Raw genomic sequence first — 26,376 nt, 5'->3', positions numbered from 1 at the left:
TATTCCACTTTGATTACATTTGTATTTAACCCTAATAGCATTATGTAACCCATACTTCTTAAATCTATATAATGAAATGAATTATATCTAAAATAAAATATGAAATGATTTCTGAAGTTCAAGCATGATGTTACATTCTAACTTAACATTCATTTTTCGAACTGTACAAAGCAGGAATGAAATTTTAACAATTGAGTTTCTGTCCCTAAAAAAATTCCCAACTGTTACATAAATTTTAATAAGAATAAGGATAAAACATGATAAAACATATTTTTTCATCATTTTAGACATAGGACTATTCCATTTAAATGAATGTGGGAGGGTAGGAAAGGTCTTCCAAAAAACCCACCAACCATCATACTTCCTTTTCTTAATTTCTCATACTGTGGATTCAATATTATTCGTGGAGTACCAATTGTGACTTCGTGGGTATAGGGAAACCAAAAATTAAAATTTTCTATGAAGTATAAATTTTCTACAGGCTTGTACAAAAACTTTTGCAAAAGTGCAAAATCAAATATCCATGAGAATAAAATTTTCCCTCTATTCATGAAAATTGTTACCAACCATTATTATAGCTAGTTTAACCCCACCACATTTTGTATGTGCTTGTCCCAAGTCAGGAGCCTGTAATTCAGTGGTTGTCATTTGTTGCTGTATATCATATTTGTTTTTCATTCAATATTTTGTACATAAATCAGGCCGTTAAATTTCTTGTTTGATTTGTTTTACATTTGTAATTTCGGGACCTTCTATAGCTGACTATGCAGTATGGGTTTTACTCATTGTTGACGACCTACGGTGACCTATAGTTGTTAATGTCCGTGTTATTTGGTCTCTGTTGGAGAGTTGTCTCATTTGCAATCATACCACATCTTCTTATTTTTAAATATAAATGAGTCCACAGTACATTATATGGACTTGAACTATAAATGACCCACGACCCATGTCCGAAATTAAACCATTTATCCTCAAACGTTTATTTTAATAGATTGGCCCTTATGCTCGCAGTCCTCAATCCACAAACCTCTGTCTTTGTCGTTTGTTTTCTTCCTCCTTATAATCCTGCTCGTTCAATTCATTCGCCCTCCTGAGTGATAATTTACGTAGAGCAGTCTCTAGGTCATTGGACCCTGGTATTCCTGGTCTACCCAAAGAATGTCTGGTCCTAAAAAATATATAAATAATATTTATTTCTTTCTAAAAAAAAATTTAAAAAAAAGTTGGGTGTAGATGAGACAAAAATCTTTTGAAATACTAGGGAAAAACAATAATATACTTTATACCTCATGTGGGTTTAGTCATTTCAACCTATATATCTATGTAAGGAGTGGGCACAGAGAGGACATAAATTCTAGAAAATCCCATGTGACCTCTAGAAAATCCCATGTGCCCATCCTTTAAATTGGACAAGAAATTTTTTTTTTTCTTTTATCATAAGAGCATACGGTGAACATACGGTGACCTATAGTTGTTAACTTCTATGTCATTTGATCTCTGGTATAGATTTGTGTCATTGGCAATCATGCCACATCTTCTTATTTTTATATAAACCATAAGAAAAACAAGTTGAAAGTTGAAATGTGAGCTATTGCTTACAAATGTTACCCTCAATATAAATATTGGATAAACAGGAAGTTGATGGGTGATGGATGTAAAAATCATCACAAGGTATAGCATGGTACCTTATTTTCACAACATTGTGACTATCTGACCTACCCATATAAACCATCAAGATCACTGCCTGTTGCATCGCTTGGTCCAGATTCAAGATCTGAGAAGTACATAGAACTTCTATTCGAAACAGGGGCGGATTCAATACTGTCGTTCAAACTATAATTAGATGCCCCTAAATGACTACCGCTACGTATAGAACTGCATCGTGATCCAGACTTCTTGGCTGCTTTTACTGTCTCGAAAACTTTCCAATTATGGACCCTGAAAAGATAACATATATAATGTACACTGCAATTGCTATATTGATTGTTGTTTGATATAATAGAAAATAAAGGATATGGGTATCCATCCATGACACAAAATCAATACATGCACAACAAAAAACACAAAAAGCAAAGGAACAGCGCTTTTATTGCTGTTCTTCATCTCAAAGTCACAGTGAGGCCTTGATGTCCACTTCAATATGTTTCATGAAGATTCTGTTTGTTGGTTGTTCGTGTTTAGCATTTTGCTTTTTCATGGTTTTAAGTTTTAATATTTGGCAGAAGCCAGAGCACCCAGAGATAATCACTAAGCTTGATAGGAAAACTGGCAATCCTAGTTAATCAAGACCTGAGATGATTGAGTGAATTAAGACCTGAGTCATTCACCTCACCAAGATCCAGGAAGATTCTGGATGATTTAGTTAATTAAGACCTAAATCAAACACACCTTGCCACGATCCAGGATGATTCTGGATGATTTAGTTAATTAAGACCTAAATCAAACACACCTGGCCACGATCCAGGATGATTCAGTTAATGAAGATCAGAGTCAAACACACCTCGCCACGATCCAGGAAGATTCTGGATGATTTAGTTAATTAGGACCTAAACCAAACACACCTCGTCATGATCCAGGATGATTCTGGATGATTTAGGAATATTCAAGCAGTCTAAATATAATTATGAAATTGTTGTATGACTTACAGAACGACTGAAGTCAATACTCAATAAGTTTTAATCAGTCTTAACTCACTAACGACATGTTTTCACGGTCTTAGATCTTTAGAAACCAGTATAGCTGTCTGATCCGTTATTTTTCCGATTGTGACATTTTTACTTAGGGTGAATTTGCATAGCAGGTGATTCCAGTATAGGCTTACCCTGTCAACGTACCTGATACGCTCCTTTTGAAGTTCATATTAAAGATTCCCTAAGTGTCTATATGTTACCTTGATTTGTCTTTTCCTAATTGATTTAGAAGATTTTAATATTGGTAAACAACTTTAGCCTTATTTGACGAATCACTGAGACTGATTTCGTACTATTCCCGAATTGTTCCCTAATGTAGGAGCTTATATTTTTCAGGAAGAGATGTAGCATTTGAACAAAATGTAAAATATCGAACAAAATATTTTTTCCACAAAATCATGTGTATATGGCCAAGGAATGAATATAGTGTACAATGTGGTATTAAGCCTCACTTACCAATAATCTAATCTACCCAAGTACTTACTTCCTTTCAGAAGGTGAATATCCTTTAGGATACTCCATATCCCCTTTCAGTGATGTCTCTAGTTCGGATGCCAGGGAATCAGATGGTAAACTAAGCAGAGATGAAGACATGTAATTGTGACGCACGGCTCCTGGTTTCTGTTTTCTACGTACTTGTCGTACCTCTTCTTGTGCATCTTCGTATAATGCAACAAGTTCATCATGTTTATCTTTTAACTCTGAGATCTAAAACATAAGGCATACAAATTTTTCTTGTTGTTCTTCAAAACTTTATTACTATTCTAGAGAGATGTAGGCTTCAGAGCAAATTGCAATGTGATTTCCATCATAATTAATATTTCCAAGGGCATAACTCGTTAAAAATATTTGATCAGAAATCATTTTCAAAACTGTCAAAGACATTGCTGACAAGGGGCATAACTCTTTTAAAAATAATCGATCAGCACTGATTTTGAACTCCTCAAAGACAGTGATGATATAAACCTATAATACAAATTTCATAAAAATCTGGCAAGAATTGTACACATTAGAGCGCTCATAAGGCAATTTTCCATATAATTAATATTTCCAAAGCAGTATAACTCTTTGATTATTGATCGGCACTGATTTTCAAACTCGTCCAAGACATTGCTGATATAAATTAAACTATAATATAAGTTTCGTAATAATCTGGAAAGAATTGAACACATGAGAGAGCTAGCAATGCAATTTTCCATAAAATCAATGTTTCCAAGGGGCACAACTCTTTTAAAACCAATGATCGGCACTGATTTTAGATTTAAGTTTCATAAAAATCTGGCAAGAATTGAACAAATGAAAAGTGGTTATCAAAATATAACCAAGAGCAATGCTTAAGATAACTCATTCATTAAGTAAATTTCGGAAGATGAAGAACTGCAATTAATATTTACAGTATAATAGTATTTTTTTTTAAAATTTCATGAGATCTATGCCTCACATAAATTTTCCCCAATAAACATTTTTCTTTATGTATCTGAAAGAAAATTGCAAACTCCTTTCAAACCATGCCTACCTCTCGTGTTAAAAATCTTTGGGTTTTTTGTGAAGCTTCTAAATGTTTCTGCAGTTCTAGATTTTCTGCTGTTTGCTGGAAAATAAATAAAATTGTTCTTCTTTAATTTTTTAAACAAAGAAAGAATATAGATATATTTTTTTAATATTTTAGTATCACTTTATGAGTAGTAATTTCTCTGTCAATGTAAATAGGCAAGATATATCAAACAGTAGATCTTCATTTGATTTGCTCATGAAGATTGTATTATATATATATCATTTTATTCTGGTATCACCTAAGTTGAACAAAGGTATACAGAAAAACATATTAATTTACATTACATTGCCTTGTACATTTGTTGAGGAAGCATTAAATATGAGTTATTTTACAACGGTACGATCAGTATAGCCGACAGGTTATCATCAGAGAGAATCCAGTTTGTCATTTATAATTCTAATGAATTGGCACAATTTTTGAAGTTTAGATTTCTGTTTTTTGGTTCATAATAGCATTAAATTTCAAATGCAATCATTTTGTATCAATGGTTCTAATTGGATGACAATAAGCGTAAATTTCTTTTAAGCGCTGTACTATGTGTGTACATTTGTTTTTTCTAAAGTCAGTCAAATGTTGGTGATTGATTTGTCTGTTGTACTGTCTAATGTTTTTTGCAATCTGATTGAAATACGTATCCTTTTCCATGCCACGCTTCCAAGGATGTGTTCTACTTTCTGTTTTAAAGGCCTTTCGGAATCCTCAGGTTTTGTCCAAATGATACACACCTTCAAAAATTTGTTGGCAGAATTTCATTGGTTGATGTAAAAATAACCAGAACAGAAGGTAGAACTGAGTGTACATTTTAATGAGATTGGTATTTTTGGTGATTCTGGTTATCTTCAGTTTTGGTGATTTTGGTTATCTTCAGTTTTGGTGATTTTGGTTATCTTCAGTTTTGGTGATTTTGATTATCTTCAGTTTTGGTGATTTTGATTATCTTCAGTTTTTGTGATTTTGGTTATCTTCAGTTTTGGTGATTTTGGTTATCTTCAGTTTTTTGTGTATTATTGGATATTTACTGAAAAGGACCAATGTCTATATAGTTATTTAAGTCCACACCATTAACACTTCTTACCACTTTAACTTTCCTCTGAAGGTCAACAATCTGTGCCAGTAAATTGGTTATTTCTTCTTTCTGTGCACCGTTCTCTTCTGTCTTTTTGGCCAATTCTTCAACATAATGTTCTAAATCTTTCTTTACTTCAACTGTTATAAAAATAAACAGAATTACAGAAATAAGGCAATTTATTTGGATCTATGACGGGTTTATTTTTATGCTTTCAAGCTTTAATATTACAGTTCTACTTTAACTGTTTATACAATCCACATCATTTTCTGTCGAAATGTTTCAGTTTAAGGCCCTTTCCTAAAGATAGACCAAACTCTTACTCCAGACCTTTACAAAACTATAAAGAAACAAGAATGTGTCCATAGTACACGGATACCCCACTCGCACTATAATTTTCTATTTTCAGTGGACCATGAATCTGGGGTCAAAACTCTAATTTTGCATTAAAATTAGAAAGATCATATCATAGGGAACATGTGTACTAAGTTTCAAGTTGATTGGACTTCAACTTCATCAAAAACTACCTTGACCAAAAACTTTAACCTGAAAAACTTTAACCTGAAGCGGGACAAAACGGACGAATGGACGCACAGACCGAAAAACATAATGCCCCTAGGTGGGGCATAAAAATACAACCTAAAACACAAGGACTTGGTCAACTGAAGCAATACTGTGGATGCGAAATTAAATGTTCAACGAATGACAAATTTTCTTAAGACTTGTATGCAGACTTCGGCAAAACCACGAAATTAAATATCCACGAACATGTAAGTTTTCCTTCATCCACGAAAATTGGTACCCACGAAAATAAATGAATCCATAGTAGACTATTTTTATGTTAACGACTCCAGAGTACCGTATAGCAGGTTATTTTTGCTTGTTTTGGCGGATAAATGAAAATCGTTAAAAAATAAATTCCGCAAAAATTTATGCATACGTTCGGCACTTTCTATTAGCTAAAGCATTTTTTTAATGATCTATTTTTTCTGGTCGGCAGGTCAATAACGGTATAGGTTAGTTTTAACAACCTAAATGCCAAAGGGCATTGTACATACATGTATTTTATAAAATGACTGTCAGGTGTGTATACCCTTATCAATTAGTGTTAAATAGATTAAGCGTGTAAGGTACTCTATCAGGTAATTACCCTTATTAATTAGTGTCAAATTACAGAAGAGTTGTAAGTCAATCTTGATAATTTTATAACCTAATTAGTAAGTACATCAAAGGTCTGGTCAATTTCGTAACTAATCAATCGTAAAATTTAAAGAAGTGTGTATACCTGTGACAAATCTAAGTTACCAGTATTCTATTGATTAACTGTATCAGAATATAATCAATAAATAAGACGTCATTCCGGTAAAAAAATCAATTAACCATAACAATAGACAATTGCTTTTCAATTTTTACAACTTTTTATCTGCAACAATTTCATTATCCGCCAAAATATTTTATTGGGATTTAAGAATCCACCAAAATAATCAAAGAGCTGAAAGCTCTGAGGAAAAATGACGCCACGGTCTCTAATATTGTGATATTTTTTATGCAAGTCTTGATTTTCACATACCGTAATTAGTTTAACATTCCAACATGTCTCGTAAGCATATAATTGATATTCGTATATGTGTGTGTTATGTGAAGATGACAACTGGCTGTTTTTTTAGTACAAATGTATAGGTCAAGACTACCTGAATGATCTACAGTATCCAATGACTACTGGCTGTTTTTTTCTATAAATAAATAGGTCAAGACTACCACAATGATCTACAATATCCAATGACTACTGGCTGTTCTTTTGTACTAATAAATAGGTCAAGACTATTTGAATGATCTACAATATCCAATGACGACTGGCTGTTCTTTTGTACATATATATAAAGACTACCTGAATGATCTACAGTATTCTAAGTAATGTGATTTTTGTCTTGCAATTACATTTTTCTAAATCAAGAATATAGGCTACTAGTATCCTTTTCAAACCAAATGATTATGAAGAGCCTGTTGTTATCAAGCTCTTATACCCCACATACTCATTAAATAAGTTACTAGTGACCTAGTTATTTCTGTTACTTGAAGCAAATTATATTTCTGTAGATTTAGACAATAGTATAATATTGTTTTACTAGTTTTATTTCACCTTGAAGATTAGACAAATAGGGAAACTCCTTTGATTTTTTATTTCATGTCAGTCAGGTCGCTTTATATGAAACTTGAAACCACTTCTCTGCCATATTGTTATTTTATAACAACTCTGCCCTTGACCATGTTGACCCATGTAATTGATATTCATTCTTTAACCATCATGTAATTGATATTCATTCTTTAACCATATATCATAGTCAGTTAGTTTTTGATTTTGCACTCCCACACCACCTTTCAGGTCAAATGTCTGTCTCCATTTAAGTTAATGACATTGAACAATCGTGGTATTAAACACAATTTCAATAGTGATAATGCTGTTCTAGTAGGTCACCATTATATTCAAATTGGGTAGCATTCCAGTTATTGAAATTTGTGTCAGATTAGAACAATGATCTAGACCTTTAGGAATGGATCTTACAATTTAATATGGAGCCATAGTATGGGACTCCTACACGGTAACAAAAAAAAAACAAGCTTGAAAGGATACGTCAAGCGGCAAAATCTATCATCAGAAATTACAAGTCAAGAGAGGATGGACGGGATACGTCTCTAAATGCTTGCCTAACTGGAACTACAACAAGATCTCCAGACAAGACGAACAAGGAGTTGAAGCCAGAAGTTAATATTTATGTAAAAAGTAGTTGAGGGGCTGATTCCCGCTATTGAACCATACTGTCATTCTAAAATATTATTGCGTAAGGATTTCTGTATTGTCCTTGTTATTGGTCCATGTCTTGGTGTATTGGTCTGAGGCGAAGCCGAAGGCCAATACTGCTGGCCGAGGACCAACAATAAGGCCAATACAGAAATACATGTAATAGTATCTTTATTAATTATTAAACTACAGTGTTACAATATTTTTTTATTTCATTTCACAAGAGATAAACATTATTACCTTGAAGTGGAACTATCCAAATCTCAGTTTCTTTTTATAAGATGCAATATCTAATGATTTGGTGCCGTTTCCATGTATCTTCAGCCTTTTCTCATCTGATGAATTTTTCTACCCTTTCCAGTCACTATAAAGTGTTACAACTTTAATTTAGACACAACACATAAATAGTAATTGGAAAGGTACTGCCATTGCATGTGTAATGCAAATATATTTTAAAAAAAAATAATGTAAGAGTTGAAATTGATACAACTATCCATAAACCAATTGACCAAAGAACGAAGATTTGCGCAATTACAGAATGCATATGCCTGTTTCGGGTTTAAAAAATAAAAGACCGTTTACAAAACATGAGAAGCGAAAGTGAACAGTAAAAATCGATTTGTACCATCGACATGATGAAATTATGAGGTCGTCAAGAAATGAACTTTGTGATAATTTACTCGTTCCCCAAACCTGAAATAATTCCATCGTCTTCTTTCAAAATGCTTTTCAAACGAATGGGACCGTCTTTAACCTAAAATATATGCCATACTGAACGTTTCAGCTTGTTTATGGTGAGTAAATAAAAACTGCGTAGTACAAACATCTGTTTACTTTCAGTTTGAGTTTATCGTGACTTACGATCTAAAAACTTGAGACGTTCCGAAATCCTGGTTTGGCCAGATCAGAACTCGGCCAATACGGAAAAAAAATCTGTATTGGCCGAGTTGACATCTTATATTGCATATGCAGTTTTCATCATATTAAGTACAATAACAGTGTAGTTAATTAATAATGATACAGTTACAGACTCTGCTGCTATAACTTTGTAAACAAAGATTCATACGCACCGCGTGGGTATAACCGTATTACTAATTTCCGATTATTAAAATCTTCGTAAATCTGGATAAAGACCAGTTTCTATCCAATGGATATCAAAATGATTCCGATTATTACTTTTTTAATGATTGTAAAGTTGAAATGGCATGAAAGGCTGACATTATTTAGGAGAACTATTTTGTCTAGCGATTGCTGATCATTGGAGGGTAAAAAGTCCAACACCACAACAAAACGGATCTACATACCGATTGTTTACGATTGTAAGACATGTGCATAAAAGTGAAAGCTCGAATAAATATGAAAAATATAACAAAGGGATAGCTCCAAATACCATTAAATAACAAAAAACATATGGACAGGTCAAGGATTTCGTGAGAAATCACTATACAAATCCTTGGACAGGTCAAGGTATCTTTTTGGTAAATAAAATAACGTATGTAAACTGGTTCCCGTCCGACTACAACACTTTAACAAAGACTTTGTTCGAGTGTAGCGTAATACAAGCAGATTCCAGTTAGTATGTAAAATAGTAAATATGAAACCGAGTGCTGTAGGCGGAGGCATAATCAACTTCCGTTAGTTCTGGTCAATGGTATCGGAAACATGCCGCTGATAGCGTCATTTTCCAAAAACTGCCAACATTTTATGTATACTTTGTTGCCCCTAAATCGTGAAATTTTCGACCCGCGAAAAATAACCCGCTAAACGGTATATAATTTTTCAACAAATCTTACCAAACTGTTGAAGACAATCATTAACTAGTTTTGACTCTTTCTCTTCAAGTTCATATGTGTCTGCTGACAACTGGGCAGTCTGAAAAAGTACACAAAAATATTATTTCATTTCTCCTTAAATAAAACACACACACTATGATTTCCACACAATCATATGTAAATTATCATTGATATGGTCATAACTAGAAATTAACTGTTTACAAAACCTTGAATTTTTCGAAATACTAAGGATTTTCTACCCTAGGAAAAGTCTTCCTTACCTGCATTTGACAAAACATTTCAGAACTTTTGAGTCTTTAATGCTCTTCAACATCATACTTTTTTGGCCTTTTTAACTTTTTTGATTTGAGAGTCACTAATGAGTCTTTTGTAAAAGAAATGCACGTCTGTCGTACAAAATTTTAATCTTGGTATCTATGATGAGTTTTATTTACAGCAGAAATCTTCATCAGGTACGCTCAAGACCAAAAATTATGCATTGGCAACGATACAAAATACTTAAGAGAAGGGAAGGGTTTAAGGCCTAGTAAAAATATGTGTGTTTCTGCTAAAATATTGGTACAATTAGAAAAGGCAAGGAAAAGACTTTCCTTTATTTTAAGTTTTTACCTAGGTGCTACAGAAGAGACATCCCAAAATAGCAAAAAAAAACTTAGCGGAAACACAGGTATTTTTTTTTGTAGGCCTTGGCAGAACTGCCAAAACCATCATCGGTCAATGTTGCCCAAAGGTGTTTCAACCTTAGGTATAGAAAGATTTCTGCCAGGTTTCTACTTTGTCATATTTCAATTGTTTCCTTAAAGAACTTGTGTTACAGTCATGAGAATGCTGTTACAAAAATGATACAGTTATATGTAAGTGTTTTGACATAGGGCTGTTCCATAAAAACATACATGGGACCCAGGGAAGGCACTTCCAAATCTCAACTATGGGTGGGTGTCATCTATGTTTTTGCATAGTGGAAATGTAAATGAAATTTACCTCTATAGGTGGTTACCCCATTTTTAAAGTGCCTTCCCTGGGTACCATGTATGTTTTAATGGAACAGCCCTTAGAAATAAATCTTTTAGAAACTTTCAATTTTCTTCAGGTATCATATTTTGTATGATTTGTTTTCCTAGACATTTGAAACAAACTAATGTCTGCCAAATTTGTTTTCTTTTATTGTTTTAGCGTAAATTAGGCCGCTGTTTTCCTCATTTGAATTGTTTCACACTTTTTCATTGCAGGGTTTTTAATTGCTGACTATATGGTGTAAACTTTTCTCAATGTTGAAGACGTATGGTGACCAATAGTTGTTTCAATCCTTTTTTGGGTTGCCGGCACAGACGATTGGGGCATGGACATTTGTGTTTAGTCTCTGCTGGTAAATAGTTGTCTCATTGGCCATCGTACCACCTCTCCTTTATTCTATTTTCATTTTAACTGAGTCTGCAAATATTTACGAGAGCTGATGAATTTCGTTCGGTCTTACCTCCAACTTAAGTTTGACATTCTCCTGTTCCAAGGTTTCACATTTTTTCTGTAATGATTTCACACCACTCGAATGGAGACTGTCATCACTAAAAAATAAACACAGAAATTGTAAGACGTATTCTGCAATACTGTAAAATAGGAATTTAATGTGTACATTACTTATTGCAAATCATCTACCACAATATTTGGCGCTGGTAAATTAATGCAAACACAGTCTCTTTCATCTTCATAATAATTGACGAGAAAAAAACCCCCCCAAAAATGACTTTGTTCATCATTTTAATACAAATTGAAAATCTATGGTTTTTAATGACTTATTATGTAGCAACGGATAGAGAATTAAGGAGATCTTTTATATATCAGAATGTACATGATGTATGAACATTGATATAAATTTCAATGTATTTCACATGCATATTTCGAAATAGTAACAAAAATGTATGCCTTGTATTTTTACAGAGATCTAATATAAATTCCTTCTATTACCATGATTACAGGACAGATATTTTAATGACATAGTTTACCCAAAATCATTAAAAATTACAATAAATATTTGATGAAAAAGTGAATATCAATCATAAATAAATCTTTCTATGTGAAAATTTCTATAATTTCAATGAATACATAAGAGTACTGTAAACAGGGAAATTTTTGCCGCAGTTTTATTTTCACGGTATGAGTTGGAACGCGAAAATAAAACAAACACACATATTTCGAGGAAAGCCGATTCATAAGATGAAATCCATATATGAACGTATATGAATAGAATATGTAAAGGACCCCATCAGAACACTGGGTTTACACACCACAGATCTATACCGAAAATCATAACTTTAAATGTAGCTAAGGCTCCATGTTGAAGACCGTACTTTGACCTATAATGGTTTACTTTTATTAATTTTGAAATGGATGGAGAGTTGTCTCATTGGCACTCATACCACATCTTCTTATATCTATTATATGAGTCTAATATGTCATTCTTCTTTGTTTATTGTGTATGTATTTTTAAAAGCAAGCATGACTTATAACTTTAAACTACTTTCACATTTATGGACGGTTACCAACAAAGAGAATTTCTGATTGATATTATCACTTGATTTACGACACATGTAAAATTGTTCACTTTCAAAATCATTTATTATAAAATACTTATGTAGGACACCAGCTGGATATCGTGAATTTAAGATTTGGTTGGAGAATCGCGAAAAAAAGACGGCTAAAAAATTTCCCAGTTTATAGTACATTTAATATAAAAAAAATATGAACAAATCGATCTTTTACCATATTTAAAATTGCCGAACGGAAGCTTAAATCGTAACATGTGACTTTTAAAGTTTTACACACAGCACCTAGGCTGTTGTCCCTCCTCTACTTAGAGAGATAACTTGAAGATACTAAACCTTCAAACTGAGTGAAGGCTTGAAGAGGGCCATTTATCTGTAGGATCTTACCTAAGGGAGTCATCACTAGGAGATATTCCACCTTCATACTCTGTGAAGGCTTGGAGAAGGCCATCCTTCAAAATTACCTCATGTTTTAACTGGTTGACCTGTCAAAATAATATAATTGTATAATACATGTAATATTATATATCTAATAATCGTATTATAAATTTTTCAATGCAGCTAGTTTGAAATAGTTCAGAAAATGTAACAATCTTTTGAAAAAGATATAGTAACTTTTTTAATTTTTTTTATTTCCATTCAAAATCCATTGTCAATGTAATAAAAAGAATACCTATTTTGATTTTTTAATTTGAATATAGAAAAATATTCAATTTGTGACCAAACAACACTGATAATTAACTGATATGCTACATGGATTTGTGAATTTATTTGTTGTTCAGTCACTCATCTAATATTTTTCTATTTGAATTCTTGAATGAGTTATTCTAATTCAAAGTTTTTTCACATTAAGTTCATTCATTTCATGTTTTGATTTGTTTCTTCAAAAGAAATCCTGTAATGGATTACTAATAACATTAAGATAGTTAACACACAATTTTTATTTGCCATCAATTCATAGATTGATGTCTGCAAATGTTAATCATGTTAATATGTATAATTGTCGTTTCAATTCATAATGCAATGCAATCAATAGAAAGCAAACATTAAATGTTCTTCTATCCTGAAAATCAATGTATCCCATAAAAAATAAGTGTGTGTGTAAATAACAAACAAGCTTATCCAGGCAAGAAAACAATTTAATCCGGAAAGATTCACGGTACCTTATTACATATTAAAAAAAAAACAAACTTTGTTTTGATGACAGATGCAGGAATACAACTCCAAATTCACATTAAATTATATCTACCGAAGAAAAAAACAAGACTCTAATATTCATAGAATAAAAAAACAAAGAAATACCTTCTGTGCAAATTATTATTTCAATGAATCAATAATTTCAAAATTAGTGTAGTTGAAAGACAAAAACTGGTTGGGAATTGCTTTCTCCAAAAAAAAAAAAAAAATAATGTCAAGGACTGGTCAGTGAACAAGCATTTACTTCATTTTTCAAGGTTTCATTTCTTGAAACTACAGAGTAACAGAATAATTAGAATCCATGGTATAAAAAATCAACTGATATGTATTGTCTAATCAGAATTTGTTTCTTAAACAAGAATTGCTGTATGTATTGTCCAATCGTATTCAAGGTTAAAAAAAAACATCACCCAGCTGACTTTTATTGTCTAATCAAAATCAATGTTATAAACATCACCAAGATGTATTTTATTGACCAACCAGATTCAGTGTAATTTACATATATATATATATGCATATTTATCTGGCCAATAGAGAGTGAGGGTGCTGATAAAAGATTATATACCATACCTTATCAACAACTGTAGATAAGTGCTCCTCAAGACCCTCATTTTTTGTTTCTAATTCTTGATTCTTGGTTAAAAGTGTTTGTCCAATACGTGCTGCAAGTTCTAAATCTCTTTCTTTCTGTAATATTAAAAGAGCAAACATTTAAAGATGACACACATTTAAAGATGACACACACTTGTCTTTTAGCAAGATATCTATTTATTAGTCAACAAATTTTAACTTTGGTTCATGGTCTAGTGGTTTAAAGACCGATGGCTAAAGTGCTGAAGGTCTCTGGTTTGATTCTGACTTGGGGCGCTGGAAATTTCAGTACATCAGAAAGGTGATTTTCACCCTCCCACACACATCTCTGGTAACCAGACCGGAGTTTAAACTAGAATGAGTACTTTGGGGCATCAGTTGGACACAGTTGCTTAACTTTAACCGAGATCAATCTGCTGATATCTCTTTGTTTTGTCTGTTCCCGCCGATACATACTATGGCATTGAGAAAATAAAGCCATTACAATAACAAAAGTTATAGTAAGATGACACTTTCTTTATTTGGTCATTGTATAGTTTTTGTAGAATAATTCAAGTATTTGTTTAGTTGAACTTTCGTCTTTTTCAGATGAAACAGATTAAACAAATGAAACCCTATCCTCTTCAGTCCTAATTCTATACAGCAGTGATATATATTGCAGTTACCCTCTACAAAAGATTTTTTTTCCTGAATATGCCTGAAATATTGCCTGTGGACTTCAAGAGTGCATTAATCAATCTTACATGATCTTAATAGATCTGTACTAAATTACAGGCATTTTATAGCCAGGCACAGGGGTTAAAAAATTTTGTTACAGGTAACTAGCCCAGGACTTATTCGCAGCAGGATTTTACAAGCCCTGTTGGAAGAACTGCTAGCCCATCAAAACTGACCTGCTAGCCCGAGAATGCCTTACAAATCAGATTTTGCTGCATAATTACAAAGTGGGTGTCCCTTGTTTTGAAAGCGGCATTATACACTTTAATTTTTGTTGACCTGCTTTTTATTCTGTTGGTAAACAAACAGTGGTGCTTAAGTTATCCTAACTTAGTTGTTCCCACATACAAAGCAGACTTTTTATTGGCATGCTCGGGGAAAATAATGGCAATATTCTCTGTTTTTGTCATCAGCAACACGGCCGACCTTGCCCAGGGGAATCTTTCTTTCTGGGACACTATAAATTTTCCTTTCTGCTTTTCCTGGTTGTATTTGTCATTTTTGGGGGATGAATTGTCAGTCTCATTACCCCTTCATCTACAGTTTTTGTTTTAAAACTGACGAAGTTCCTTGGATGCCGTACTAAAATATTTAGAAATATTTGGTTGCATGGATTGGTTTCGTGCTCAACAGCTGTTCGACAAGACAGGTCAATACCGATCAATACATCATACCCCCAGTACCTTTAATTGAAAATCTCATCATAAGAAATGTTCAATAACCCCCCCTGCCCCATGTACTGAGAAATCGATATTTATAGTACGAGAATTGCGATCAATACATAATACCGGGCCACTCAGACTTATTTGTTCTATATTTAAAATATGTACAACAGGTCCTGTACAAACCAGTTCAAATTCTTGGAATCCCCGATGACGTAATTGAATCTGATTGGCTAAGATAGAACAGTGATGAAGGGATTTTCCACTTTCTATTTTGGAAACGCCAAGAATATTTTGTTACTAGTCCATCGGGCATATTGGGTTAAAAATTTTGATTGCCAGAAGGCGTAAATGTTCTAGTCCTGGGTGTCGGGCAAGTGGATTTTTTAACCCCTGCAGGCAACTATACGGCATGGGTTTTTCTCATTGTTGAAGGCTGTACTGTTGCTTATAATTGCTTACATTCACTTCATTGGAACTTTGGTGGATAGTTGTCTCATTGCCAATCATACCACATCTCTCAATTTTTATATTAACAGTTCTAATATTATGCATTTGAATAGTATTCAATAGTAATAAGTGAGTCAATTCACCATTTTTTCTATTCTTTGTTTTTAGTACTGTTTTATTTCATTTCTTGGGGGTAAAGGAGTGGTAGATATTTTTGTTTCGTTTTCATTACTGAAAAATATTTACAGGTAACAACTGTTACTTTCATAACTGTCATCAATTTACTCAAAAATATGTATGTATGATGCATATCCTGTTAAAATATTATTCATATACATGTATTGCAAATATGTTCTACATTAAACACTACATTTTTTATACTTTGTCCGGATGACGCCGAACTAATCGGCAAAACATGTGCACAATTAAAAGTTGCAGTTCACTTAAGTGTTGTTGTCAATTTAGCGGTATTTAATATTTTTTATCTGCCAACCCTGCATACCATCTGGTATCCACTTAAGGGAACTCTACCAGCACAAAATTTAAGAGGTGTTGGTTCAGAAGTACTTTAATTATACACTAGAGTTCATGCTAGGAGTGGGTAAAAACTTCTACAAAGTCCCTGGTGTCTTTCCTCTAGATTAGACATGTCATGCCATTTATTTTATTTTCCTCTAGATTAGACATGTAATTTATTTTCTTTTCCTCTAGATTAGACATGTCATGCCATTTATTTTCTTTTCCTCTAGATTAGACATGTCATGCCATTTATTTTCTTTTCCTCTAGATTAGACATGTCATGCCATTTATTTTCTATCATCGTAGGAATTAAATCTATACAAATGAAAAGTTAGTTACTCTTTGAATTTTAATATTTTATAATAAATCTATGGTTAGATTTCATTTGACTAAAAAGGTCAGTCAATGTTGGACAGGTGGCCATGACCAAATCTACATACCATGCATACTGTGGGTTCATTTATTTTCGTGGGTACCAATTTTCGTGGATTGAGGAAAACTTGCATTGTGGTGGACATTTGATTTCCTGGTTTTGTCAAAGTCTGCATACAAGCCCATAGAATGTGTGTAATTCGTTCAACATTTAAATTTGTGGTTCACCTGTACATACGAAATCCACGAAAATTGGTACCCAACGAATAATAATGAATCCCCAGTAAGCTGTTTAGTTTACATGTTATTCATCATCTGTTTTTATCGTTAAAGTCTCACCTCTTCTAATAATCTATTTACGGCCTCAATGTCATTATATGTCTTTGTCATCTGTGTTAGACGATCAGAGCACAGGACTGAAATAGAAAAATAAAATAATATCAGCATGATCTGTGTTAGACGATCAGAGCACAGGAGTGAAAAAAGAAAAAAAATTGAAGAACCTTTGTGAGCACACTCACATACCCCACACCCCCACATTGTCACTGGACAAACAAAATCTCACCAGATTCCTAAGTTCAAAGACTCATAACTCTACAAAAGTCAACTGATAAAAATTTTCTGGTGGATATGCACATTTACATATTATGTCCTCATTAACTACAAAAATGAAAGAAAAGGACATAATAATAAAAATTATTCAAATGTACAAAATTCCAACTATGTTTACAAAAAGCAAATGGAAAGAGTATATTCTTCCTACTTTTGTTAGTGAGCATCTAAATGGTTTGATACTGTAATAGAGATACATGCACATCCATTTTCAAGATGCATCAAGATTGTAAAATAATGTATCAAAGAGCATACATATCATTTAAGAGTAAAAGTGAAAAATAATATTAAAATTTGATGTCATTTAATCCTTGCTTTATTTTGTAATGGGAGACTGAAATAATAAATTTAATAGCAATGCTGGACTGGCCATTCCCAAAATTGACAAGTCCCTAGACTCGCCTTCAAAAATTGACAAGTCCCTAGACACGCCTTCAAAAATCTTCAAAAATCGTTAGTGATAACCCGGCTACTGTATTTATGTTTTTGTACATGACAAATCAAATTATATGCAACTAAGAAATTGTGAGATTTTATTTACGTTTAGAATCCAATTTTTGTATTCTTTAAGTTTTTATAATAAATGAACTGAAAATATTTCAAGTGCATTATTTACACACAACAATAATCCTTGTTGAATAAAAGGTAAACATTTCTATTGACTCAGTCTTTCCAAAACTTGAGAAGGTCAGAGAATTAAAAGGCTTTCTGATCAAATTGTTGTGGGCTGAAGACCATGCACTTTAATTGGTAAATTTGCCAATAACAGTATAGTTGAAATTGATATATGTACATTAGAAATATTTGTACTCCCAAGTAAACTTTTACTTCAATGTATTTTGTCAACCTAGTCAGATATCTAAGTTTGAACAGTATGGCCTTTTAATAAAAAGCTATTACATGCAAAAAAAAAAAAAAACCAATGCACAAGTAAAGTAAATGTTTAGTTAAATACTACAATTATAATATTGTTGACTTATATATTTATGTAAAGAAGTCAGGTTTAAAAGGAAAAGTTGATTTTTTCCATCACAATTTTTATATCGGAACCTAAAAATCAATATGGAGACATCTGCGTAATTAACTGCCCTGTACAAGGCCTTGCAGAACTCATTCTTGAAGAATTCAAAATATCACCAATTAAAAACTTCTCTATTTTCAAAACTGCATTTGCAGATTTTTTTAGGATTTGCAGAAACATGCATTCATTTACATCTAAAAATAAGAAGATGTTGTATTATTTGACAATGAGACAACTCTCAACCAAAAACCAAATGACATAGAAGCTAACAATTATAGGTCATCATATAGCCTTCAACAATGAGCAAAACCCATGCCGCATAATCAGCTGACACTTTAACACATGCCATTTTAACCTTTAGCATGTTTAGTAAGTCTTAAAATTGATTTTGTTTCTACACATATGGAATAGAAACCCAAAAGAAAGTAAAGTATAATATTAATTCAATTCAGATAAAAATAAGAAAATATCATGAAATAGAAACTCAAAAGATAGCAATAAAAAGGTATATAAAAGAATAATTTTTAAAATTGAGACTAATGTCTCCGTTTCTTCTTCTGATCTGATATGCAGAAATAAATATCTCAAATATATAAATGTTATCAACAGAGAAATTCTTAACCTTTTTTACAAGATTGAAAGGTCTAAATTTCTTTGAAAAAAAAGAGAGTATGTGAATAAATGTAAAAAAATATAAACTTTAGTATATTTTTTTTGGGGGGAGGGGGGGGGGGGAATTAAATAGAAGGAAATACATAATTAAGACCATATCACATTAAGCATGTCTTATATTATAAAACAATGCCTACCATTAAGGCCATACTTTATAATTTTTTGAAAAGAGAACTTAAAATGACTGACCAGTACTAATGTTTTCAGCAGAAAATATTAAAATATATTTGCATATTGATTATTCCTACATTCTTTAATTAACATCAGAATATATAATGGAAAAGTTCCTTCAGATTCGTAATATGTTATATAATTAGTAAAGCAAAAATTCTGTCAAGGCAACCGGCTTTAATTGTATAATTTCTTTATAAACAATGCAATGAACATTCATATTTGAGAGGCCTTATTTTCTATGATTTCTATCATCTTTTCCAAGTTTACAAATATCAATAAAAGTATATATAATTTACCAAATTTGTACAAAATGATCATTTAAATCCTCGAAGCACAGTGGATATCACAGAATGCTTCTTAAATGATGTCCCAGCTAAATGTTCTGCCGACACTAAACTTTTTAATACTTTTTTCGCCCAAGTCCCGTTTTATAGTTAAAGTCTTATCAGTTAAATATGTTATAAAAAGGTACTATAAAACTCAAATTATATTGCTGTTATGGTTAAATATCCAACATAACTCTACTGTTTATCTTATATGCACTTTGCCTTTTTTCTTTGAAGTAAAAATAAGTTTGACGTACATAGCTTTTCCAAGAAAAACAAGTCCTGTTTACAAACAGTAGTAAACCAAATTACATAATGACAATACGCCCACTTTTTGTAAATAACTACTAAGATCTCAAGGAGCAAGTCTAACAGGGATAGAGCTTTGCAGGGGACCAGATCAATTTAGACTTTATGGTCAGTCAAAATTTAATCAAGCTATCTAACATTTTGAATTGGTAGAACAGCTGGCTACAAAAACATTATTAATGTTTTGCTTAGGCTCCAAAAAGTACAGAGGGACAGTTACTAAATGGATAACCAAAAGAGCAATACTGGTAACCTTAAAGGAGTAATTTAAGATTTGTATTTTTATACTTCAACAGCCATGAACTACATAAAAATATTATGTGGCTAGGCTTTTATGATGTACCAATATAACAAAAACTTGTTATTTATCAAAGCTTAGATAAACAACTCTGTTCTGCAGACTCTTTAGGGTCATTGCATGATTATTGTACCGAGTAGATTTTTTATATTGCATGAGCTTGGCAGTACAATATACTTTTTAAGAGGGATAATATTTATGCAATAACCCTAATTTATTGTCTTGCAAAGCTTGAAAAAAACTGTCAAAATCATTTTTCTTACTGATGACATTTATGATTTAAAGCTATATTTGCACTAGTGCAATATCATAGAATATTTCACGCTAACTTTTCGTTACATTCTGAGGGAAATATTATGTTGCTATACAATAACGACATTTTTTTTTTTATGTTTTCAGCCTCTCTGTAACAATATATACATGTTTAATTAACTGTTAATATTAATTGCTTTATACATATATATATGTATTCAAAGAGATTTTGGGGCCTTGAGGGTCGAGTAGTCTAAGTAGTTAAACACTGAGGTTGTGAGTGTGAATCCTGCATGTCGCAGGTGCGTTTGACTCCAATCTTAATTGACTAGGATTGCCAGCTTATCTACCGATGGTCGGTGGTTCTCTATGGCTTCCTCCATCAATAAAAACTGCCCACCACGAAATAGCCAATAGTGCTGAAAGTGGCATTAAAGCACCTAAAATAAATCAATCAATCAAAAAGATTTAAGGCGTTATTTGGCAAAGGTACCAAGTCATAACACTAATACAGACATGATAAAATTTAGAAAAATTATTACATGCTCAGAAGACATCACCAGTGGTATCATGAACAAAAGAGAGGCGAAAGATACCAAAGGGACATTTAACCTCATAAGTCAAAAATAAACTGACAACGCCATGGCTAAAAAAGAAAAAGACCAACAGACAAACAATAGTACACAAAACAAACATAGAAAACTAAAGACTGAGCAACACAAACTCCACCAAAAACTGGTGGTGATCTCAGGTGCTCCTGAAGGGTAAGCAGTAAGGGTAAAAATCCTGTTCAATATTCCATAGACAATATAAAGCAAATTCTTTGCACTTACAGGACCTCATGGATACCTAAGGCTATACTTAAGGATTTCTTAGCTAAATATTCAGGCAAAACAATCATCAATAAGTCTCTGTCATTTTTTTTTTAACACCAAACTGTGATAATGCATGTTATCTTATTCTGAGCTCACTACAAAGATATGATATTTAAAAACAAACATTATGCATGTTATTTAAGCTCACTACAAAGACATGACATATAAATCTCCTGTCTAATGGTGTTATGTTTTAAATATCCAACAAATCATACATCATCTTATTTGTACATAGGTTTTTTAACTGAAGTACCGATAAAGTTTGATATTACATTTCTAAGAAATTCAAGTGTCAAGTGATAGACAAACAACTAAGTTCTCTGTACTTTAACAGGCCCTTATTCTTAATCCCAGATTGCTCTAATGTCTGATGGCCTGTTTTGAGGTATTGCTAGGACCGTGAGCTAAGATTGTTGTGAAGTCTAATAGCCAGTTTGTTGGGACTTGTTTTGGCTCTCTACAGCCCAAGACTGCTCTGATTTCTGACAGCCAATCTTGGGACTTGCTGGGGCTGTAAGACACATATTGTCCCAACGAGTCCTCAAAACAGACTGTCAAAACAATTTTGGGACTATTTAAATCTGATATATTTTTTGAAGCTCATAACTTAAAGGCCTCCATACTGAGGTCAAGAAATATTTCAATCTGCATTATTTAAGAAATATAATTGATATTCATTATGCATATTTATAAAGAGTCTGAAATAAATCACTTATATCAATGTAAGAAATGCAGAATACTGAATTTCTTGGCTCAGGTTTCATTTTGGTGATGGGTTGCATATCCTCTCCACATCTCCTTTTTTTCAATGATTATCTCAGTTGATTATGTCAAATAGACAGTTGATACACCAGTCATTAAAAAATTACCTGTCAGATTTTATCCCCTTACCCCCTTAATTGGATGTTTGCTTGTTCAAAAGAACATATTGCTACATAACCCGAATAATTCGCGTTATAAGGCCTAAATTAATATATTGCTTGTTTCCCCAATCCCGACCCTGCCAAGCCAGGTGTGGGTAGCTATAGGTAGGTAGGGAAATAATATTATTTTTCCAAAAAGCTTGAATATTATCGGACGATCTGGCAAGCCTGAAAATCCAAAATGATTAAATAAAATAATATTTGACTTAGTTTTGACGAGTAGCACCATTTTTCCAGGGTCGGTCGGGATTGGGGAAACAAACAATATTTTATTTTAGGCCTAATTCGCTGATCTACGATTACTACATTACCGCCTGAATGCATAGACAATGAAAAATCACCAATCAATCATTCGGAATTAGCTCAGAATTTACCTATCTCGATAAAAATAGAGCTGATTGCTGATTGGTCACCTCTTCTACATGGCACCAATCAAAATCCTGGATTTGTGAATTTTTGAACGTGTTAGGAATTCAGGCCCTCACAAGTAGGAGAGATCGATTACGGGGAGTGACTAAATTATTCGGGTTAATTGCTACATCATAAATACTTCATGAAACCGTTACTGTATAGAATAACATTCAAACTCATCTAAGAGGGGGTAGGAGGGGTTTCCATTTCAAGAAAAAATAAACGCTGAATCCTGAATTCCCCAAAAAATAAAGTATTCGTTTCTGGATCCTTAAAAATTAGTCATTAATTCTTGATTTTGATAATTGTAAATCCTGAAATCTGGCAAAAATATAGGCCAAATCTTCACATCCTGAAAAAAGTCCTTCCACCCCTCGTCTAAACAAAACATCGAACTAAAGGTAAGACTTTATAATACAAAAATCATCAATTTTCTCACAGACTAGAACATACCGTTAAAGAATTCAAATAGTCATGAAACAACTTCCAGTTGTTTAAACTCCAAAGATCATCTAGTCATTGAATAACACACTGTAACATCTTATGGATTTTTAAAGTCTACTGACGATTGGCAAAGTTCCTGCACTTCATAAAAAAACCACCCACCCTTATTAAGACAAGACTATTTAAAAAAGCCCTAAAATCATAAATGTAGGATCGTCAATAGGTGTAGATCATTCTCACAGTAACTCGAGGTTGCAAAATTCTGCCGACATTTGGCAACATTTCCATATAAGACCCTTATAAACTGTATACAAGCATTATGAATTATTTATCGACTCTGTATTAAACACAGCTAATACATTAAGTGTAACACTTCAGTGAATTTTATGTAAACATTTTAATTAATATTCTGTATGGAGTCCGTTTAAAGCACCAATCGATCAAGAGACATATTGTTTACAATTTTGTTTATATTTACTTTTTATTAAAACATACATCATATTAGCTGTATCATGGCAGTCAGTTTTTTGTTGGTTGAGAGTGCCTGGAGAACAAGTAACCTTAGGCTAAGCACAACTATCCCAGTCAATACCGATTGGAGTCAGGAGCTAGGATAAAATTTGAAAAAAAAACAGGACAGGAGTTATGAGTAAAAAAAAAGCAGGATGAGCAACTTGGTAAAAAAAAAAAGACAGGATGACAATTTATGTAAACAAGAGGCTCTCAAGAGCCTGAATCGCTCACCTGTTATTTTTTTTTGCTTAAATATTTCATCAATGATTATTTTTGCTTTTTACCCATATGTTCCATTTTAGCCATAGTGTCTATGTTTCTTGACGTACAAGGAAATGAAATACAAAATTTATACAAGATTCATTTGAGAAGATTTTTAAAGTTAAAAAACATAAAACAACTTGTGTAAAATTGTCCTTAAAGGCCAATAACTCCTTAAGGGGTCAATTGACAATTTTGGTCATAAAAAAACTTTTTTGTAGATCTTACTTTGCTGAACATTTTTGCTGTTTACAGTTTATCTTTATCTTCAATAATATTCAAGATAATAACCAAAAACTGCAAAATTTCCTTAAAACAACCAATTTAGTGGCAGCAACCCACCAATGGGTTGTTTGGTGTGTCTGAAAATTTCAGGGCTGATAGATCTTGACCTTTTGAACATATTTACCCATGTCAGATTTGCTCTAAATGCTTTAGTTTCTGAGATATAAGCCAAAAACTGCATCTGACCCCTATGTTCTATTTTTAGCCATGGCGGCCATGTTTGTTGATGGATCAAAATTTCGGATACAATTCATAAACTAGATTCCTAAAGGAACATTCATTCAAGGTTAAGAAGTATTAGGTACAATAGTTTCAGAAGAGAAGATTTATAAATGTTAGCAAACTTGATGAACACATTGCGTAAAATTGTCTTTAAAGGCCAATAACTCCTTAAGGGGTCAATTGACAAATTTGGTCATTTAACTTTTCTGTAGATCTTGATACTTTGCTGAACATTATTGCTGTTTACAGTTTATATATATCTATAATAATATTCAAGATAATAACAAAAAACTGCAAAATTTCCTCAAAACTACCAATTTAGTGGCAGCAACCCAACAATGGGTTGTTTGATTTGTCTGAAAATTTCAGGGCTGATAGATCTTGACCAATTGAACAATTTTACCCAGTCAGATTTGCTCTTAAAGCTTTAGTTTTGGAGATATATGTCAATAAAATGCTTCGCTGGGGCGCAGCTTGATACGACCGCAGAGGTCGAACCCTGAACAGTTGGGGCAAGTATGGACACAACATTCAAGCTTGATACAGCTCTGAATTTGGATTGTTATTAAATATTTGACACAGCATAGGTTTCTGACACAGAAAGAATGTGGTCTAAGAACTTGAATTTTTTTAATTTACCTATTATGGTCCAATGTCCAAAATCAAAATACATGGTTAGATTCAGCATATCAAAGAACCCCATATATTCAATTTTTGTTAAAATCAAACAAAGTTTAATTTTGGACCCCAACTTGGACAAACTTGAAAACTGGGCCCATAATCAAAAATCTAAACACATGTTTAGATTCAGCATATCAAAGAACCCCAAGAATTCAATTTTTGCTAAAATCAAACTAAGTTTAATTTTGGACCCTTTGGACCTTAATGTAGACCAATTTAAAAAACGGGACTTAAAATTAAAAATCTAAATACACGGTTAGATTTGGAATATCAAAGAACCCTAATAATTCAATTTTTGATGAAATCAAACAAAGTTTAATTTTGGACCCTTTTGACCTCAATATGAACCAATTTGATAGCGGGGCCTACAAATAAAAAATCTAAATACATGGTTAGATTCAGCATATCAAAGAACCTCATACATTCAATTTTTGTTAAAATCAACCAAAGTTTAATTTTGGACCCCAATTTGGACCAACTTGAAAACTGGGCCCATAATCAAAAATCTAAATACATGTTTAGATTCAGTATATCAAAGAACCCCATATATTCAATTTTTGTTGAAATCAAACAAAGTTTAAATACTGGACCCTATCTTGGACCAACTTGAAAACTGGGCCCATAATCAAAAATCTAAACACATGTTTAGATTCAGCATATCAAAGAACCCCAAGAATTCAATTTTTGCTAAAATCAAACTAAGTTTAATTTTGGACCCTTTGGACCTTAATGTAGACCAATTTAAAAAACAGGACCCAAAATTAAAAATCTAAATACACGGTTAGATTTGGAATATCAAAGAACCCCAATAATTCAATTTTAGATGAAATCAAACAAAGTTTAATTTTGGACCCTTTTGACCTCAATATGAACCAATTTGATAACAGGGTCCACAAATAAAAAATCTAAATACATGGTTAGATTCAGCATATCAAAGAACCCCATATATTCAATTTTTGTTGAAATCAAACAAAGTTTAATTTTGGACCCCAATTTGGACCAACTTGAAAACTGGGACAAAAATCAAAAATCTAAATACATGTTTAGATTCAGCATATCAAAGAACCTCATATATTCAATTTTTGCTAAAATCAAACAAAGTTTAATTTTGGACCCTTTGGACCTTAATGTAGACCAATTTGAAA

The 26,376-nt window shown here is 32.5% G+C and overlaps 1 protein-coding gene across 6 annotated transcripts in view; it reads right to left on the bottom strand.

Annotated features, from left to right (window-relative positions):
• LOC127718448 (trafficking kinesin-binding protein 1-like) overlaps positions 1 to 26,376 on the bottom strand; it is a 78,226-nt gene that overhangs the window by 15,062 nt on the left and 36,788 nt on the right. For 5 of the 6 annotated variants that reach the window (XM_052224470.1, XM_052224471.1, XM_052224473.1 and 2 more), the window contains 10 exons: positions 17,292 to 17,368; positions 14,212 to 14,328; positions 12,832 to 12,929; positions 11,379 to 11,466; positions 9,905 to 9,983; positions 5,321 to 5,451; positions 4,207 to 4,281; positions 3,175 to 3,398; positions 1,720 to 1,938; positions 1,028 to 1,168 (listed from right to left, as the gene is read on the bottom strand). In XM_052224470.1, coding sequence (XP_052080430.1) covers positions 1,028 to 1,168; positions 1,720 to 1,938; positions 3,175 to 3,398; positions 4,207 to 4,281; positions 5,321 to 5,451; positions 9,905 to 9,983; positions 11,379 to 11,466; positions 12,832 to 12,929; positions 14,212 to 14,328; positions 17,292 to 17,342 — 1,223 coding nt within the window. In that variant the 5' untranslated portion in view covers positions 17,343 to 17,368. Of the gene's footprint in view, positions 1 to 1,027; positions 1,169 to 1,719; positions 1,939 to 3,174; positions 3,399 to 4,206; positions 4,282 to 5,320; positions 5,452 to 9,904; positions 9,984 to 11,378; positions 11,467 to 12,831; positions 12,930 to 14,211; positions 14,329 to 17,291; positions 17,369 to 23,278; positions 23,564 to 26,376 lie in introns of those variants that run through there. The other variant, XM_052224472.1, reaches the window with a different exon arrangement.

This window comes from Mytilus californianus, unplaced genomic scaffold (assembly GCF_021869535.1).
Source record: "Mytilus californianus isolate M0D057914Y unplaced genomic scaffold, xbMytCali1.0.p SCAF_10, whole genome shotgun sequence".
Taxonomy (NCBI): domain Eukaryota; kingdom Metazoa; phylum Mollusca; class Bivalvia; order Mytilida; family Mytilidae; genus Mytilus; species Mytilus californianus.
Note: the sequence above shows the minus strand (reverse complement) of the source record. Positions and strands in the feature narration are given on the sequence as shown.